The 18,606-nt window shown below is 49.2% G+C and overlaps 8 protein-coding genes and 2 non-coding genes across 10 annotated transcripts; 5 read left to right on the plus strand and 5 right to left on the minus strand.

Annotated features, from left to right (window-relative positions):
• Positions 1-1,474: 1,474 nt before the first annotated feature.
• EDB93DRAFT_1080834 (uncharacterized protein) lies at positions 1,475-2,168 on the minus strand (the record flags this gene model as incomplete). The annotated part of the gene is made up of 3 exons (XM_041445575.1): positions 1,475-1,551; positions 1,605-1,893; positions 1,959-2,168. The coding sequence occupies 3 exons, from the start codon at positions 2,166-2,168 to the stop codon at positions 1,475-1,477; spliced, it is 576 nt and encodes a 191-aa protein (XP_041310225.1).
• Positions 2,169-2,274: 106 nt separating this feature from the next.
• EDB93DRAFT_t40 lies at positions 2,275-2,357 on the plus strand. The gene has a single exon. It is a non-coding gene; the product is annotated as a tRNA-Arg (tRNA).
• On the plus strand, positions 2,353-4,833 carry EDB93DRAFT_1131143 (kinase-like protein). Its single transcript, XM_041448950.1, has 6 exons — positions 2,353-3,331; positions 3,379-3,552; positions 3,605-3,792; positions 3,840-3,922; positions 3,975-4,124; positions 4,174-4,833. Exons 1-6 carry the CDS (start codon positions 2,498-2,500, stop codon positions 4,773-4,775), a joined length of 2,031 nt encoding a protein of 676 aa, XP_041310226.1. The 5' UTR covers positions 2,353-2,497; the 3' UTR covers positions 4,776-4,833.
• On the minus strand, positions 4,833-4,915 carry EDB93DRAFT_t43. The gene has a single exon. It is a non-coding gene; the product is annotated as a tRNA-Arg (tRNA).
• Positions 4,916-4,938: 23 nt separating this feature from the next.
• EDB93DRAFT_1131146 (uncharacterized protein) lies at positions 4,939-7,667 on the plus strand. Its single transcript, XM_041448951.1, has 6 exons — positions 4,939-5,357; positions 5,411-5,496; positions 5,550-5,661; positions 5,715-6,082; positions 6,131-6,442; positions 6,491-7,667. The coding sequence occupies exons 1-6, from the start codon at positions 4,964-4,966 to the stop codon at positions 7,493-7,495; spliced, it is 2,277 nt and encodes a 758-aa protein (XP_041310227.1). The 5' UTR covers positions 4,939-4,963; the 3' UTR covers positions 7,496-7,667.
• Positions 7,668-8,072: 405 nt separating this feature from the next.
• On the minus strand, positions 8,073-8,582 carry EDB93DRAFT_1131151 (uncharacterized protein). The gene is made up of 4 exons (XM_041448952.1): positions 8,498-8,582; positions 8,362-8,442; positions 8,251-8,306; positions 8,073-8,193 (listed from the first exon to the last, which is right to left on the minus strand). Exons 1-4 carry the CDS (start codon positions 8,546-8,548, stop codon positions 8,100-8,102), a joined length of 282 nt encoding a protein of 93 aa, XP_041310228.1. The 5' UTR covers positions 8,549-8,582; the 3' UTR covers positions 8,073-8,099.
• Positions 8,583-9,156: 574 nt separating this feature from the next.
• EDB93DRAFT_1248037 (uncharacterized protein) lies at positions 9,157-10,613 on the minus strand (the record flags this gene model as incomplete). The annotated part of the gene is made up of 4 exons (XM_041452666.1): positions 9,157-9,626; positions 9,689-9,851; positions 9,903-10,190; positions 10,290-10,613. 4 exons carry the CDS (start codon positions 10,611-10,613, stop codon positions 9,157-9,159), a joined length of 1,245 nt encoding a protein of 414 aa, XP_041310229.1.
• A 699-nt stretch (positions 10,614-11,312) lies between these two features.
• Positions 11,313-12,087, plus strand: EDB93DRAFT_1102061 (uncharacterized protein; the record flags this gene model as incomplete). The annotated part of the gene is made up of 5 exons (XM_041447168.1): positions 11,313-11,384; positions 11,460-11,570; positions 11,622-11,705; positions 11,753-11,854; positions 11,908-12,087. The coding sequence occupies 5 exons, from the start codon at positions 11,313-11,315 to the stop codon at positions 12,085-12,087; spliced, it is 549 nt and encodes a 182-aa protein (XP_041310230.1).
• Positions 12,088-15,416: 3,329 nt separating this feature from the next.
• EDB93DRAFT_1131160 (uncharacterized protein) lies at positions 15,417-16,043 on the plus strand. The gene is made up of 2 exons (XM_041448953.1): positions 15,417-15,950; positions 16,003-16,043. The coding sequence occupies exons 1-2, from the start codon at positions 15,520-15,522 to the stop codon at positions 16,016-16,018; spliced, it is 447 nt and encodes a 148-aa protein (XP_041310231.1). The 5' UTR covers positions 15,417-15,519; the 3' UTR covers positions 16,019-16,043.
• Positions 15,928-18,531, minus strand: EDB93DRAFT_1131162 (Aldehyde/histidinol dehydrogenase). The gene is made up of 12 exons (XM_041448954.1): positions 18,313-18,531; positions 18,149-18,256; positions 17,811-18,089; positions 17,673-17,758; positions 17,540-17,625; positions 17,117-17,485; positions 16,922-17,063; positions 16,784-16,866; positions 16,634-16,734; positions 16,501-16,583; positions 15,996-16,449; positions 15,928-15,948 (listed from the first exon to the last, which is right to left on the minus strand). Exons 1-11 carry the CDS (start codon positions 18,367-18,369, stop codon positions 16,200-16,202), a joined length of 1,644 nt encoding a protein of 547 aa, XP_041310232.1. The 5' UTR covers positions 18,370-18,531; the 3' UTR covers positions 15,928-15,948; positions 15,996-16,199.
• Positions 18,532-18,606: the final 75 nt, after the last annotated feature.

Below are 18,606 nucleotides of genomic sequence, written 5' to 3' on the forward strand. Positions count from 1 at the left end.
GGCCCGCATGGCAGGAAGACTGTGCACTACCAGCCTCCAAGTGATGACTGAAGGGCCAGAACTTGCATCGGAGAATTTTTCACAGATCCAGAGCCTCCACACAGCCCTTCAGAACGAGGCTGCACACCGTGGAATCTTTTGAGGCCTGTGCATTGTTGGAATTATTGGAAAAAACCGGATGACCTTCAATTAGATTGAGCAGGACTTGAAATGTCATTGGAGAAACACGGAGCATGTGAATAAAGCGATTATGATCAGATGGAGATTTTGCGTATTCCCAAGCAATGTGCAGGGTGCTGGCTTTTGCAACAGGGGAGCGCTCTTGTAGATAACGAGTTTGTTGAATAGCAAGAATGCAAGATAAGTCGCAATGCTGCTGTACTGCTGCCTCTTCGAGTGTCATATCTGGCTGACACAAAGTACGAAGAACCATAAGCAAGAGATATGAGTGAAGGTATTGCTCGCGTGATGTTCGGAGACGTGCCATTGAGTGTAATGTGGTTTCGGACAGTGTTAAGTTATCATTGATTATATAATACATTCGTTCAAGTACAAAATGGGTAGTGGGATATGGGCGAGGGGGGTCGTGGGCGTGGGCGGTGGGCGTGGGCGCCCAACTTTGAACGTCCCTATTACTGTTTGGTGTCTCATAGCCCATCGTGCCTGAGCCTTCAGGTACGACGGGCCATATTCCGATACCCACTGGAGCCGTCGTATGTCGGTTCATCCTGTGTATTCATAAACTGGCATTGAGACTCCAGAGATCCGATGACTTGGACGATAACGAATGAATTTAAGTCGTGATTTAATTTCGGTATATGGATGTCGTACTGACAGTTTCCCAGAGTTCTCCGCGCTAGTGGGAATATCACAACCGCCTTCAAGGCATATATAGTTCACTACATACCTCTTTATATTACGGCACACGAACTGGATGACGATACATTTTCCGATAGGCCTCCACCGACCCGAAGAGTCACTGGCAAAAAAACTGACTCCAAGATCGAGAATCTTCGTACAAAGAGTCGAGGAACTCGGGGTACCAGGATTGCGCGATCAACACGCTAAAGGCCTCTGCGGAGATCCGTGGTGAGATGATGGAACTTCAAAACACGGAACATCATAGATGCTTCTGATCCATGGGACAGTCAATCTGATTATAGTCACCTAGACACTCTTATAGGATTGCGAGCAGTGTTCTAGTAGCCGTCTAGAATGACAGCTGGAGGTATAATTACCTATGACTACGGTTGCCCAAAAACAACAACAAAAAACTGAATCTCAGCGAATATTACTGCAAGTTTGGGGGATGTTTACTGTCAGCGAATATTGCAAACAACGCATTAATATTATGACACCTAGCATGCATGGACGACAAGGTTGAAAGTTCGGTAGAAAAGCGTATACATGTTACATTTCTTGCCAAGTCCGATATTGTTGATACAGAGTATAATGCTGGGTGGACAAAATGGTTTCAAGCAGCATATCCAGGCGGGGTATCCGCATATGAATTAGAAGCTCCGAGTGCGGAACCGGATGACGTATACGCAGCTATTCAGCACAAGCACGTTAGGATATTGATGCTATCTGTAATGAGTACTCACGCAAGTTCTCGTCGTCTTCCATGGCCTCTTGTCTCTTCATATAAACGACTCTTTCGCGCGTCTTCTCCAAGACGCTCACGAACTCGAATAACCCCCTGTCATAAAACCGAATCTCGACGCTCGTACCGTCTGTAAGCCCACCACCCAGTGAGGGCTTGATGTCAAGCACCACGAAATTAGCGCCAAAATAAGGCTGTTCGAATTTGCTAGATATGATTGCGTCCAGCGGTATCGATAGCGATTCAAATGACGGCTTGGGCTTTCCCCCGTTGGGTGTTGTGAAGATCAGCTAGTGCACATCGAAATCAGATCGGTTCTAGAGACATTGACGCTGAGAGGAAGAGATAAACACACTCGTTTATTCGTCAGCCAGAGTTTCCCTCTCTCTTTCATCTTCTTGATACCACCATTGCCCCCGGTGGCAGCAGTACCCAAAGGTGGCGCGTCGGGTATGGTTAAGGAGAACTCCACTTGGGAATCACGATCTATGGACATGATGGTGGTCTCATCATGCAAGGGTATAGGTTGGTGTCTTGCATCCAGCATCGTCCAATTGAGCGCCATGATCGAGTTGTTGTTGGCTTATTGGCGGCGCAGCTGAACTCCTCACAGTGGCCAATAAGTATTATATTTTTCTATCTGAAGATGAGCCAGAAAAGAAAGATGTCATGGCTACCTGGCGCAATGGTAGCGCGTTTGGCTTCGATTGCCAGCGGCACCAAAAGGTTGCAGGTTCGAGTCCTGCGGTGGTCATTTTTTCTTGTTTATCTTGAGCTTATCAGCTCACGTGACCCTAGCGCGTTTGTCGCGACCAGGCTGGTAGTTTAAAGATGCTTTCTACTCACCACAACACCTGAACAAGCTGGCTATTACTCACATCACCCAGACGCGCCATGGCCACCATACTACTCTCTCAGCATTCATCTAATCCTCTTGAAGTCGGTTCTTCTGATGTTCGTAACAAAGCTTACCACGACGAATATGTCTCAGCACGAAATACAAACGGTGCTTTCAACCCCACCTCCGAGGACGGTCACAATGGCCTAGAAAGATCAGATATGGTTGAGTATCACAATCATCTCGCAAGCCTCTATTCAAAACAAGGCGTCGTGCCCCCCACTATCAAGAGAAGGCGTCCCAGTCACCCTGACGAGCTCCCGATCGTGGATCTCGACGAGAGCATGGAGAGTGCTGACGATATGAACTTTGAAGCTCCGCATGATATGGGCACCCTCGACGACGACGACGACGACCCTGACGAAGACGCCGACGCAGATGGTGAAACGGACGAAGAGAAGACATTGTACCTCAAACCACTAGAAGAACAACAAGAGATCCAACTAGAAATCTCCAATCTCAACAACGCTGTTCCGTCATTATTAGAAGACTACACCATCGTCGACCGCCTTGGTACAGGGACATTCTCCTCCGTATACAAGGCCATAGATTTGGCCTACCATTATAAATGGGACAACACTGCGTGGCATGGCTACCATCCTCCCATATCCTCTGCCCATTACCAGTCAACTCCTTATGCACCTTGTACCAAAGTCTTTGTCGCCATCAAACGAATATATGTCACAAGCAATCCAGAGCGAATACGAAATGAGATCTCAATCATGGAAGACTGCAGAGGATGCCGTCATACTTCCCAGCTTATCACCGCGTTCCGACACCAAGATCAGGTGGTCGCTATCATGCCATATACCCGCAATGAAGATTTCCGAGTGGGTGCACCGGTTAACATATAGAAAACGCTTTAACGCTAGTTCAGGAATTCTACAAAGACTTGTCTATGGCTGGTATCAAAACATACTTTCGATGTATGTTCCGTGCGTTACGTGATATTCATGCCAGAGGTATCATACATCGGGACGTTAAACCCGCCAACTTTTTGTATGATCCCCGAACAGGCATAGGTGCCCTGTGCGACTTTGGGCTCGCAAGTGTGAGCAGTGAGACATGCGCTTCATGTATCTGTTATAACACAATGTTTTCAGAGAATGGATGGATCTACGCCAGCGCACGGAGCATGCCTGCATACTTCTGCTACGCGGGAGCATCCTCACGGCAAAATAAGAGGTCGGAATGACTATGATGTCGACCTCCTGAAGAAGATGCAGAGAGAAGCTCGACAGAAAAGTTCGTGGTCAAGCGATCGTGTTGGTTATCCTGACAAGGATACGAGGTGAGCTTTTGTTTGCAAGTAGTTCGCCTACTGACCCTGTGAACCAGAGCACCCTCAAAAGCAAACAGGGCAGGCACGAGAGGCTTCCGGGCTCCTGAAGTTCTTCTAAAGTGCAGTCAGCAAACCGGCGGTACGGCATGTTATTTTTAGTCCAACGCGTTGGCTGAACGCGCTGTGCCCAGCCATTGACGTTTGGTCTGCTGGCATGATCCTTCTCTTCTTCTTGACGGGAAAATTTCCTCTTCTACAGTCCAGTGACGATATAGAAGCTCTCATGGAGATAGCTACTATTATTGGACGACAGAAAATGGAGAAAACTGCGATCCTGCATAGTAACTATCGTATTCAATTTAAAATTTGCAGCTCACGAGTGCTGTACAGGTCGGACATTTGCAACCAATGTGCCTTCAATATCGCAAGAGGGCATGAGCTGGCGCGAGTTCGTTGAAAAACAAAATCCTAACATATTCAAATCTCGTACGCCAGACCCTCGATATTATCCTTACAATGACTACGAGACACATTCCCCTGGAGGATTCAACTATCCACCTCCGTCGTCTTCTTCATCATCATACGGCCACAGACAGACCAGTTCCTCTCGGTCACTCTCCACTACCCCCACGCGTGCCAATATACCAGCACCTTCAACAGCTGGATCACACCGAACTGACGTCGAAGCTGCGCTCTCTCTTCTCGCGGAGGTAATGCATCCCGAGTCAACGCGACGCATTACTCCGCGGGGAGCATTATACCACCCATTCCTGGCGGATCCATCGGAGCCCGAGGATGATGACCTATTCCCACACCCGTTTGGCGATGGCGTATGTGGGAAGTGGCATTACGTGGATGAAAGAACAGATGAGCAGTATGTAATTATTTTAGATGGGGAGGAGCAAAAGGGGAGGCGAGTGATATCTGGAGAGGGTATATCCATAGGGCGGTGGCCTTGTGAGTTCCACAGGGGCGAGTGTTATGAGGAGTAAGAATAAGAATAAGAAGGAATAAGAATAAGATATAGAATTATTTAACAGTGAAAAAAATGACCACCGCAGGACTCGAACCTGCAACCTTTTGGTGCCGCTGGCAATCGAAGCCAAACGCGCTACCATTGCGCCAGGTAGCCATGTGTTTTAGTGAATTGCGTGGCCATAATATATACGAACGAACGAGCATGTCAACACCTTACGCTCCGAGCTGCCGCATCGCCATCGCTGCCCATGTCTTGGAGAGCAGCATCGAGTTAAACCCCCCCATGAACATTCAAGACGACTTTCGTTCTTGGTCTCTCGCCTTACTCAAAGACCCTTTATTTCTCCAAATAACCCCCCTTGCCATTTTCGTTTTATTCCCGCTTATTGTCCTGCTCTTCGTCCAGACAGTATTCAGCCTTGGATCATCCCTATCAGTCACCCGGCGGTTAGCTATGGGGTTTGAAAGCTTGTCATTCAGCTTTCCATGGAACTGGTCATCATCTTCCGGGACCCAACAAGAAACTAAAAAACTCAAGAAGAAAGTAGTACGCACTCGTAGTGAACAGATCGAGCTTAATGGGCATGCAAGACCACGTATGTACTTATTCTCATGTGATACTCTAATTGTTACTAGAGATCAGGTCTAGAGCACAAAAATGATGTCCATGATGGCTATTACCCCGGTCTTGTCAATATATCCGGAACATACTGTTTCATGAATTCAACTATGCAGGTAAGGTAACTCAATCCGAATCATATTTCTCCAATTCAAAATACTGCAATCAGGCTATGGCATCCTTGTCCTATTTACATCCTTATCTTTCGTACACGCAAGCCAAGGCCATTCAACTTGATGTGCCATCACCTGTCGTGGACGCCCTCTTGGCTTTGCTCCAAGGTGCGTATCATCGTACAACACCACAGCTCCACAATTGACAGATATAACTCTAGACCTCAACACACCTCGTTCTGCTTATCGTTCAATTCGTCCACTCGACATGATCACTACCCTCGTCAATCACTCCAGAAGCAAACACAACTCCCTCTTTTCCTCTCGAGAACATCAAGACGCACAGGAATTATTCCAACTCGTCTCCGAATGCATCAAGAAGGAAGTGGCTGCAATTGATAATGAAGGCCAACGGGACCGTGGTCTAGGTGGACTCTCTCAAGTCCGCAATAATGTCAACAAGGAGATTGGGAAGAGCGTGTTCGACGGACTCACAGCGAACAGACGCAGCTGTGTTGAGTGCGGCTACACTGAAGCCGTCATGCACTTTGCTTTCGATAGCTGGCAACTTGCTGTGCCTCGATATGCCGTATGTGTTTCTTGATTTGGTCATCGATATGCTCCAACTCGCCCACAGGCCAGCTGTCACTTGGAAGATTGTCTTGCGGAGTACACTAAGCTTGAGATGCTGAACGACTGCATATGTCGTAAATGTTCGATGAAGGCCACACTCCAGAAGCTTAGGCAAGAGGCGGACCGGTTGGCAGCAGCAGTAAACGCAGACCCTACTGCCTCTGTATCAAAGAGGAAGCGAATGAAGGACGCTAGAAAACTAGAACTCAGGGTGCAGTCTGCCTTGGAGCATGGTCGACTAGAAGAGGAAGTCAAGGGTGTCAAGCTGGAGAAAGTATTCAGCAGAGCATCGACAAAGCAAGCTATGATCGCAAGAGTAAGCGTAAGCTTTTTATGTGCCCCGAGTGTCTAAGACGTTCTACAGCCACCTCAAGTTCTCGCACTGCATCTTAATCGATCCCTCAGCTACGGCCATTATGCTGCTAAGAACACAGTTCCCATTCTGTTTCCCGAATTTCTAGATCTCACACCATTTACAACGTCTGGCAACCTTTCCACCAAACCTTCTGTTCCAATCTCGTCACAACCGCCACTACCCCCTCGTTCCACAACTCCCACGCCAGCAACATATGCTGTGCAAAGAATCATATACCGTCTTTCTGCTGTTGTGTGTCACTATGGCCAGCATTCCTTCGGTCACTACGTTTGCTATCGGCGCAAACCCCGGCCTGTATCCTATGGCTCGCGACGCTTCGCACCACCAAGACTCGTCGACCCACTTGGCTGCGACTGCGAAAAATGCCAGCGCTATGGGCCTGTGCGCGACGACGACGAAGCCGTGGACTCTATGTACCGCCCTGGCCGGGGATGGCTACGGATCAGCGACGACTCAGTGAAGGAATGCGGAATAGAGACAGTAGTGCAGGAGGCTTCTGGGGCGTTTATGCTCTACTACGAGCGCGTGGTACAGTCGTACAACATTTACCCACATCACAACTCACCACGAAGCTCAGAGGAGACACTCAAGCCGCGCGTGAACGGGTCAACGACATCAGTTGCAAGTTCGCTGGTAGATGGGGATGTAACAGAGAGCAAGGGGAGAAGTGTGATGGGTTCAAGAGTTGTGAGAAGCGTAGTGGCTGGGAGAAGGAGTGTTTCGGCTGCACGACGGGACCGAGAATCTCTATCTGGATCGACACCGTCTCTAATGAACGGGAGCGCTGTCCCTTTGAAAGCAAATCTATCACAGATTTCTCTGTCAAGTACATCTACCAATTCGTCTTCCTCTCTCTGGGCATCAGCACCGGACATCATGCATCAACGTACGTCATCTTCATCATCATCCCTTACCGCTCGTCCACCAGGATCCCGCCATCCTAAATCCCCTCAACCTACACACCCCTCACCTGTCGTTGACCAGAAAGCATGACCGCTTTTCTATAACCCCCATATTATCATATAACTTTATTATGCTCGTGTATCCTTAGCATAGCCTAGCCTGCCACATGTCGAGATCTCCGCTCACTTACCTAGCCATGTGCGTTGGTACTCATTGAATACCAACTGGACTCAAGTTATCTACGGCGTTTGATAGCGCTTATCTGTCCCGGCGGATGATGCAGTGCACAATAGTGAGATATGCACAATGAGTAAATTTGCGGGACTCGCGATTGCCGCCACGTCACACAATGCTTGATAGAACACACCGTGCTGTGCACAAGATGTAACAGTAGTTGATCGTCAAGGTCATGTCATTCTGTCACGGTCATCCAAAGTACGTGTGACCTAATGTCCTGATATCAAAAGACCTCTAGCAATCATCGTAAATCCATCAATCGAATGAAACAAGCAACCTCCGCCATGCCCGGCATCGCGTCCACCAGTAGCCACCGCGAGCTATGTACCATATCGAACATCGCCCCATGACCGAAGCAAGAAGCAAGAGCACCCATCACCATGTCGAAGGGCAGACACGTATACTTAGATAATACAAATTTCGACAACGCAGAGAAACAGGGCCGGGTGAAATATGATCACCAATAGATTCGGCGCTCAATAGTGCGCTGTTTTGCGACGACAGGTCGGGTGTAGGAGACTGTTCGCCTGACGCGAGTGACGGTGGGGTACCTGTGGTTGTGTTGCGTCAGATATTGGAATTGGGGGTGAGAAATGTGCCAGCTGTACCATGCTTGGTAGATTTCACTTGAGGCTTCGAGTTGGACTTCGAGGATTTGTCGGCCCTGTTGAGGTGGGATGGGTTATGATGCATTTTTAATTGTAGGAATCGAGGCTTACAGCGAAGTCGACACGAGAGCCAACGACGAGGCCCTCTTGACGACCGTAGCGGTCGTGGTTAACGGCGACAATGTCGCCAGGCTACAAAAAGCAGCTTTAGAGCTTGTTCGGCACTGAGGAAAAGTGAAAATTTCACCGTAATGTCGCCAGTGAGAGGGAGCGATGCGTATTCCTCGTAGATGGCCATGGGCGTCGGCGACGGTGGGCGGGATATGTAGGAGGAAAGGTGGAGTTTGTAAGAATACAAGGCTTGAGGATGGGAGAATTAAATAAACAAAAGGGTGGGCTTTTATAGATCAGATGTCCGGTCAATGACCTCCGGAAAAGGCAGACACGAGGCAGCGTCCCGCCTGGCAGGCCAGGGAATTTGTAAACGCCTCGTTTCTTCTTGTCCCTTGCAGCCGAGTTAAGTCCGGAATGCCGGATTCACGTAATTGCAGGAATTCGATTTATTATTCAATCGTGCTCAGTGCTGTCACTGTCTTTGTGTCCATTCATCGTCGTAACGACACCAGTGCTTCGTGGATGTTGAGGAACAACGCTGATGATGATGATATGAATGCCTCCGCGGCATCAGATCAACACAATTGTACAATAGACAAAAAGCGGCCGGCGCACTCCTGGATTTCTGGATATCCAGTAACAGAACAAGGGCTAGGATACAAATGCATGTATAGATTGTTAGCTACAATTGGGGGGTCCGGAATAGATATGGGGCGTGCCTTGAGCCCTTGAACTTCATATGGGCACAATGTAGTATGTATGTATGATCAGCCAGCCATGCAAGCGCGTCTGTCAGGATACGTTGATGAATCTGTCTCGCAGCTTCCTAAGCCACCGACGAATGATATCCCGAAACCTCAAAGAGTAGGCATCGACATCCACAGAAGACTCGACTTCAGATGATGGTGAGGCAACAGACTTGCCGTGTATCTCTCTTCTCTCTGATATCCCACGCATAATATCATACCCACAATCCTGATACGCCTTGGCTAATTCGGCCTCTCGAGAATAATATGGGCGGCGTACAGAATATGGCGCAAGGGCATTGTATTTACGTACCAAAGAATTCAATTCGGCGACGGCTGTATCGTGGTAAGAGCGCTCTCGTTCTTCCCACTCGCGATCGCGCAATGATGTCACGCTGCCCAGTGATAATGAAGGCAACATAGCCGCTGGTTGCAACATTGTTAGAGTCCGGATTGTGCGCCTTGTCCACGACTGCCGCAGGACATCGCGAAATGAGTTCACTGCAGTCTCGAGCTCTGTAATATTAGAATATAGTGGTAAGTTTGAAGATCTCATCGAAATCGTACAAGTCACTCACCAATTTGGACTTCGACCCACGGTGGAGCTGCCCCGTTCCTTTGAACAATCCGGTTCATGAGGAACTCCTCTCTCGCAATGAAAGGGTTGTGCTCGTCACTCAGTCTAACCATAGGCTGACCTCGCCCTTTGATTTTGTCGAAATGTCCGGCAGCTCGAGCTTTCTATCTTGAGATGTAAGTAGAAGATAATTCTGAGTGAGCGACGAAACCGACCTGTATCTGGTCTTCTATCAAGGCCTGCCACCCCCTCATGCTCACAGGGTTCCGACGAGCAGCAGGCTGTCGATCGCCGTTCTTCAGGCCCAAGCGATAATCCAATGTTGACTCTCTAGCTCTTGTCAGTCGTCCTGCTTGCTCTTTGCGTCTGGCAAGCTCCCTCTCTGTCTTTCTGGTGCGTTCGTCCGCCACGGTGTGGACGCCAGGTGTGCGCGCGGATGTAGGTGTGAAATTACCGAGCTTAATGGATGCAGACGCATGAGAGGGGGTCTTGTAAGTGGTATGCTAAGGTTTGTGACCTTCTATAGAAGGTAGCAAAGGTTTGTTTGCTAGTTCCTGCCACGTTTGGGCAGGCCGTTCGACGACATATGCATCTGTGTGCACCCTCGGCGGCGCTTCCCTCAGCTTCATATCAGCTGTCCTGATAGGCCCCGAGCGCATAGGCTTGTACTTGTCGACGAGCATGCGCAGCACAGCATCCTGTATAGATTCTTCGCCTGTCCAGTTTTCATCCTGGCTTTGCAGGCGAGGAATATTTGAAATGCTTGGTTTAGGGCTTTGAGCTTCTTCTGCTTGCTCCCGTTCTGCATCTGCGAACAGCTTGTCGCTTGCACGTCGGTAATTTTCCGTGCGTGTGGCAGGGAAGCTATGAAAACATCTTTGTGTTCGGTGTGATACTTGGAAGAGGGTCGATAAGCGGCTTGTCATGAATCAGGATTATTGTTTGGCCCAGTTTACACATGCCAAATTATTGCTGACCGGAGCGTGGTCACTCGCGCCACAGCGTACGGGTTCATGACATTCCATTCATCATGAGAACATGCACCACTAGCTATATCGGCCAATTACCATTGTCACGTCGACGTTTAACGGGCATATTCTTAAGCTGGCAGAGAAGGAGCTCCAATTTTGGTGGTGTCGATGGAGCATTTTAGGCGGAGTGTGCAGTGACCGAAAGATTATCAAGTACCTGTTCTGCTTGAGCAAGTCATAGCAGCAGGACGCTGTTAGAAAAATGATTAGAAAACATACCCAAGTCACACCTACACGCCGACTCATGTAAGCATGGTGCCGTGATCACTCCCGCTTTCCGTATCCTAACTCAGCTGACGGTTGTTGCGCGGCGCGCCCATGCACATATGTATGTATTTCATAAGACCTGTAAATCAAGCCTCTTGTTCCATGATGAACATCTTAATGCTAAAGTTTTGTCAGTGCTTGCATGACCCACTGGGCCCTGGCACGTTCTTGCACTGCCCACTCAAACATGGCTGAATGATTAGCGCTGCCTTGAGGCTTGTGGTCAAGGGCTTGTTATTTAAACTTTGGTTCTACCGAAGTACTCTCCATTCCCTCTGATTCTTGCATCCATTTCCCTCAACTGATCCCAATTTTTAACTGTTTGCAATGAGCGAAGACCACGGGCCGAATCCTCCAGAAGTTTCTGTATCCAGAGAAACAACTGCTCGCCAGAGCTCGGTATGTGCCCTCACGAGATTGGTGTCGACGAGCGCTAATAACATCGTCGCTGCCTCTTACGCATCCTTCATCCAGACTCAGTCCCGTCACGGATTCCGTCAAACCCTGCGTAAATTCAGGAAGAATGTGAATAAAAAATTCCGTCGAACCCTGCGGAAATTCAAGAATGTGAATAAAAAAGTTTTTGTACGTCGGCCTGAATGGTGAGGGAGCTGGAATATAGCTGATATTGTACAGAAACACTTCAAGGGTACCCGCCACCAAAACCTCGTTGTCCAGAACGCCGGTCATGAAGGTGCTTCATCGAGTCGGAATATCGAGGTAAGTGCGCATTATTTTGATCTTGAATTTATCTGAGGTCCACCAAGGAGGCGTCGCGTTTGCATACTTCCGACGATGACCAGCCCACCACATCTAAGAATCTCAGTGGCTGTGAGAACCAAAGAGCGTCCGGAGAACCTGCTTCAAAGGTATTTACGCCAAACGATCTGGTTTTCATCTCTGAATTCTGGTGGTGGTGCAGATTCCGGATCCCCAATCAGTCGATGCAGGACTTCGGAACGCCCGTGAGGGTACGAAAAGTATGAGACTACTCGGGGGACGTGTCACTTCCGTGGTATCCAAAGTCGAGGACGGCCCTAAAGATCTCGCTGCCTGCAGACGATTTCCAGACCACATACCTTCAACCACTCAAAGTTTTTGACACTGTCATTGAGAATCTGGCGAATGTATGGGCCACTCTTCTTGGTTGGAAGCGAGCTAATCAAGCTGCATAGGTACATCCTTATGCAAAGATGGTGCTGGGTGTGCTGTCTGCTGCATCTAAAGTACGTGTAGCTTCGCCCTTCCGTTCAGCAGTTGTTGACTCTATGCAGATTATTCTTGCTCAAACGGAACGTGATCAATCGATACAATCTCTTCTCCAGAAATTAGAACAAGTTTACCGTTTCATGTCACAAGATGACACTCTTGGCAAGATTTCATCCCAGCACGTTATTGCTGGACGAATCGCGCAGCAAACTCTAGAGTGCGCGCATTTCATCAGGGACTACTCGCAGAAGAAGGGCTTTTGTAAGTCATCGAGTTATTGCACTGCGCATATTGTAAATCTTATTTCATTATTACAGGGAACAGACTCAAGGAGAATGCCGTCTCGGATACAAATGATCTGATTGCACGATACAACAAGACGTTGGATGAGCTTATGCAACAATTTCGGGACCAAGCTCTTCGAAACATAGCCGATCTTGTCCGGTATACGAGTAAGGATTCGGACGTGCTTCTGACTTTCCGTCTACTTATACCCCTTCAGGTGACGAGCTGGGTGACAAACTCGATCTCAGCGGCATGCCTTACGCAGCAGGCGCGGGACTAAATACCACGAAACAATGCCTACCAGGGACGCGCACGGACATTCTCTCCCAGATCACTGAATGGATCAACGACAGTAGAGATACTGCTCAGCGTGTACTGTGGCTATCTGGCCCTGCGGGCACGGGCAAATCAGCCATCGCTCACACGATCGCCAACTGGCTCAATGACTTGGGAAGGCTTGGTTCGTGTTTCTGCTTCGACCGGAATCAACCCGACAAGCGTCATGAGAAAGTCTTCTCCACTGTCGCTCGTGACCTCGCTGACCGTGATCCGGAGATGAGACGAACATTGGCAAATACAATTGAACATGCAAATGCGCTCAAGAACACGACAGATATCATCCAGCAGTGGTGTAAACTATTGATGGAACCACTACAGAAGTTTTCTGGGTCGAGTGCGGAACCTGTCTTAATCGTCATCGAAGCGCTGGACGAGAGCGGCGGAGTTGAGACACGGCGTAGCCTTCTCCGTATACTTTCAGGTAAACTTCAGGACAAAGGTTTTCCAAAAATTACCGAACTCCCTCCCAACGTTCGGATTCTCGTCACCTCTCGCCCACTTCGTGATATCGATGATGCCTTTCACGGTGCTCAACATATTCTACGCTTATCCATGGATGACATTCCAGAAGCAGTTGCCAAGAGCGATATCCATACTTTTGTGTCTGAGGAGCTGAAAGAGCTGTCTGACCTAGGGGACAAAGAGTTCGGAGACCTCGCTGACAAAGCTGGCGGATTATTCGAGTGGGCACGTCTTGCATGCAAATATATCCAACTACCCCCTCCTGCTAAATCCACAATTGATTGTTTCAATGCTGTCGTGTCCCACGATCATAAAAAGCGGAACAACTTGCTGTATGGCATGTATAGTTTTATTTTGACAGAAAACATGGGGAAGGACAGATACACAAGCCCCGACGATTACAAGCAAGCGCTAGCGAAGTTTCATTCCGTGATGGGACAAATACTAGGCTCGGCCGAACCCCTCCCTTTAGATGCCCTGAATGCCATGCGGGGCTGTTTTCCAGACAAAAGCGAGCACTACAAAGTGGAAGTCGTGGTAGCACATATGGGATCCCTGCTAAGCGGCATCACCAACTCATCTAGCCCCATCCGACCCCTTCACGCATCCTTCCGCGAATTCCTGACAAACGAATCATCCAGCGGAGAATTTTTCGTGAATATGTCAAACTCGCAACGCGATCTTGCTTTTGCGTCACTTCGAGTGATGGAACACAACCTTCGTTTCAATATGTGTAATTTGAAGTCTTCATACCTCCCCAATAGCGAAGATACTGGGCTGCCGGATAGAGTCGCAGCACGTATTCCCTCGCATCTGTCCTATTCCTGTCAATTTTGGGCTACGCACGTCCGAGCAACGGGCTTCGACAAGGACCTCGCCAAGGAAATAAGATCATTCCTCGACAACGAGCGACTACTCTTCTGGATTGAGGCACTCGGCCTTCTCAATGCACTCAGCGGCGCAGTTGCCGTGCTTCCACTCCTTACCCAGTGGCTGAAGGTGAGAACAGAGTCACCTGGTGGTGTCAGGCGAAGTGCTTATGCGCAAACACAGGGCCAATCCGGATATGAAAATATCCTGTCCACTGCAATGGATGTGCAGAGATTTGTCCAGGTCTTTGGTGGCATGATTTTACACAGCACGCCGCATCTGTATGTATCAGCACTGTCATTTTCCCCCATCAAGTCCACGATAGCTACAAGGTTTACCGCAAGATTTTTGAACACTTCGTCTGATGCATGGACGTCTTGTGAACTGGACGGCTATTCAGACCGTGATCAGTGGGCACACTTCTTCGGTTTTGTCAGTCTCGTTCTCGCCCGATGGGACTCGCATCGTGTCTGGTTCTTTAGATTATACTGTCCGGCTGTGGGATGCAGCAACCGGGCTGCCATTGGGTGAGCCCTTCCGAGGGCACACTTCTCCGGTTTTGTCAGTCTCGTTCTCGCCCGATGGGACTCGCATTGTGTCTGGTTCAGAAGATTTCACTGTCCGGCTGTGGGATGCAGCAACTGGGCTGCCATTGGGTGAGCCCTTCCAAGGGCACACCTATTGGGTTTCGTCAGTCTCGTTCTCGCCCGATGGGACTCGCATCGCGTCTGGTTCACATGATACCACTGTCCGGCTGTGGGATGCAGCAACCGGGCTGCCACTGGGTGAGCCCTTCCAAGGGCACACTGATTCGGTTTCGTCAGTCTCATTCTCCCCCGATGGGACTCGCATCGTGTCTGGTTCAAGGGATTCCACTGTCCGGCTGTGGGATGCAGCAACCGGGCTGCCATTGGGTGAGCCCTTCCAAGGGCACACTCGTTCTGTTTCGTCAGTCTCGTTCTCGCCTGATGGGACTCGCATCGTGTCTGGTTCTTTAGATTACACTGTCCGGTTGTGGGATGCAGCAACCGGGCTGCCATTGGGTGAGCCCTTCCAAGGGCACACCGATTTGGTTTTTTCAGTCTCCTTCTCGCCCGATGGGACTCGCATCGCGTCTGGTTCAGGGGATTCTACTGTCCGGCTGTGGGGTGCAGCAACCGGGCTGCCATTGGGTGAGCCCTTCCGAGGGCACACCGATTCGGTTTGGTCAATCTCGTTCTCGCCCGATGGGACTCGCATCGCGTCTGGTTCAGAAGATTCCACTGTCCGGCTGTGGGATGCAGCAACCAGGCTGCCATTGGGGGAGCCCTTCCGAGGGCACACTCGTTTGGTTTTGTCAGTCTCGTTCTCGCCCGATGGCACTCGCATCATGTCTGGTTCAGATGATTCCACTGTCCGGCTGTGGGATGCAACGACACAACAGCAACTTCAGGAGCATGCCGAGATTCACTCCGCATTCTCTTCGGGCAGACGTCCCACCACACCTTGCAAACGTGAGACTATCATGTTAACCGATCCTCGGAACAATCGCACTACTTGCTTCCCATCACGCCTGGAATATGCACTGCAAAACCCTGCTGAGCTACTCGAGGCCACCTCTCATCTTGATCCAACCCATGTCGTGTTGAAGGATAATGGATGGATAGTAGGAGCCTACGGACGACTGTTTTTCTGGGTACCGCCCGCTTCCCGAAAAGAATCATTTTATTATTTTGGGACTGTATTGATGATACCCGGAGGGCTAGATTTTGATCTGAGTCGCATGGCTCATGGAGAGCACTGGTCGAATTGCCGAGATGTGTGAGTTCTTAGCCTCGATTGTCTCTCATAGTTGCTAAATCAATATTTCTAGTCCTGCTTGCCAATGATCCCGTTGTAGTAATACCGAGTGCACAGTTTTGTTTAATGTCATTAGTGTGCTCCTCCTTGTTTCCCAGAATTTGTCCTCAACAAAGGATTCTCAGCGAACACAGGTAACAACATGCATGCATGATTCTTTGATTGATACAACACCGATTACTAGCGTTTGTTATCCTGATTCTAATTACCTCAAACCAAGTTCGACGGGTACTGGAAGTCCTCCAGACCCACGAAGTTCTCCTTTATGCTTCTCGCCGAGACGAATCGGTAGAAGATGCTGATACTCCCAGCTTTGTCGTTGGTTCCACTTGCTCGTCCTCCTCCAAAGGGTTGTTGACCCACGACCGCGCCAGTGCATTTCTCGTTGTAATAGACGTTACCGGCAGCGTTGCGTAGCTTGTTTGTGGCAGTCAGAAGGGCTTTGCGGTCTGCGGCAAAGCTAGAAGAGAAATTGTCGGTCAATGCATATCGCGGAGACCTTGCGACTTACATAGAGCCAGTCAATGCATAAGGGGAGGTGTTGTCGATGAGTTCCAGAGTCTTCTCATAATCCGCGTCGTCGTACACATAAACCTGGAAAGTTGTTAGTACATCTGGCCGCATTGGTGATAAAAAAACATTACAGTGATGACAGGACCAAAGATTTCTTCTTTCATTGTGATTGATTGAGGATCTTTGGTTAGAATGATGGTAGGTTGAATGAAGTAGCCCTTGGAGTCATCACCTGTAAGATCATGAGAACAGTCGCAGGTGAATCATACTATTCGTCTTACCGGTGCCTCCGATAAGAACCTCCCCTCCCGCATCCTTGGCTTTCTGGATGAAGCTAATTATTTTGTCATACGCAGGACGGCCTCTGCGATATTATTCAGTAACCGGCGCGCAGCCCGATGCATAGAAATGGAACGCACATCACAGGACCCATAAAGTTACCGAAGTCTGATGATGGCCCGATTTTGATCTTCGCAATCTCAGACAGCAGCAGATCTTTGAATCCAGATGACCAAAGGGAAGAGGAAACATATAGCCGCGACAATGCAGAACATTTTTGTCCTGCACCCACGCCTGTCAATCTTGCGTGCTACTCATACACACGATATGCGCACCTTGGTACTCAAAGCCGCCTCGAATAGTCTGCAAAACTGCATTTCGGATCTCTGCCGACTTGTGGATGACATGGAAGTTCTTCCCTCCTGTCTCACCGACGATTCTCGGATAGCCTTTGTACTTGTTTAGGTTTGCGGCAATGTCTTTCCATAGCTTCTTGAAAATGAAGGTGCTGCCTGTGAAGTGGAGTGCTGCAAAGTTGGGGTGCGATATCGCCTGTGCAACGACTTCTGGAGGTGGCCCGGGAACGAACTGGATAACACCAGGTGGAACACCAGCCTCCGCGAGGATCTGGTAGATCAAGTAGTTGGAATACGTGGCCGCCGGTGAAGGTTTCCATACAACTGTGTTACCGACGATCGCAGGAACTAAGAGATGACTCGTTCAGAACGCAATAATCACGATAGAATAGTCGCACTTACCACCTGGAAGGTTTCCACCAATTGCTGTGAAGTTGAATGGCGAAACTGCAAGAACAAATCCTTCTAGCGCACGATACTCGACGCGGCTATCCAATCATCAGAAATAGCCTTATAGAAGGGGTACTGGACTTACTTCCATGATCCTGCTGCGTTCTTAGGGGGCTGTTGTGCGTAGAGCTCCTCAACATATTTGACGCCGAAACGGAAAAAGTCTGTCAGCTGCCAAAGTTTCATCAATCAACTGCTGTCAAGATAAATCGATCTTACACACCTCGGCAGCAGCATCAATCTCAGCCTGCCAAGCATTCTTCCCTTGACCAAGCATAGTAGCTGCTACCAATTTGTAGCGGTACTTGCCGCTAACAAGCTCTGCAGCACGCAGAAAGATTGCGGCGCGATCGTTCCAAGGCATCGCCTCCCACTCAGCCTTGGCAGAAAGAGCACCATCGATGGCACTGGCCACAGTCGCTTCATCTGCCTCGTGGTATACGCAGAGATGACGGGCATGATCAGAGGGTATGGGCTGTTTGGCAAGTTTACCAGTTTTAATCTAAGATCGCGGAAATCTAAGTCACATCAACGAATTGGCCAGTGGCGTGCTGTACAGACCGGTGAGCCGTTCACGATACAGGGGACTTCGAATGGAAGTTCTTGTTGCATCTGAGCAAGTGCAGCTTCGAGACCCCTGCGCTCTGCTGACCCCACAGCATAGCTTCGCTAGCGATATGATTCAGGATGAGTAGGATTGACTGGTGAGGTTCACAAAGACTCACCATAGGTTCATTTTCGATTGCAGGTATCTTGAATGTGGCTAGCTGTGGTGTAGACATCTTGCAGACAAAGTCGTTGAGATAAGTGGATCCGAGAGAGTTGTCCAGACCTTTAATTTTAGGTCAAGGGAGAGTCATGCTGTCCGAGTCACGCTACCTGTCAGCTGGTAGACCCTAGTTACTTATCACCTCGGGTATCATGTTTCACTTTGATTACGGTTGTTTCTAAATTTTCTTGTACTCGAGTCCTACGGCACTCCCCCCCACTAGTCGACTCTGGTAATCGTGAACGTTCCC

The sequence above is a fragment of the Suillus bovinus genome (genome assembly GCF_016758785.1).
Source record: "Suillus bovinus strain UH-Sbo-P2 chromosome Unknown EDB93scaffold_12, whole genome shotgun sequence".
Lineage (NCBI taxonomy): Eukaryota > Fungi > Basidiomycota > Agaricomycetes > Boletales > Suillaceae > Suillus > Suillus bovinus.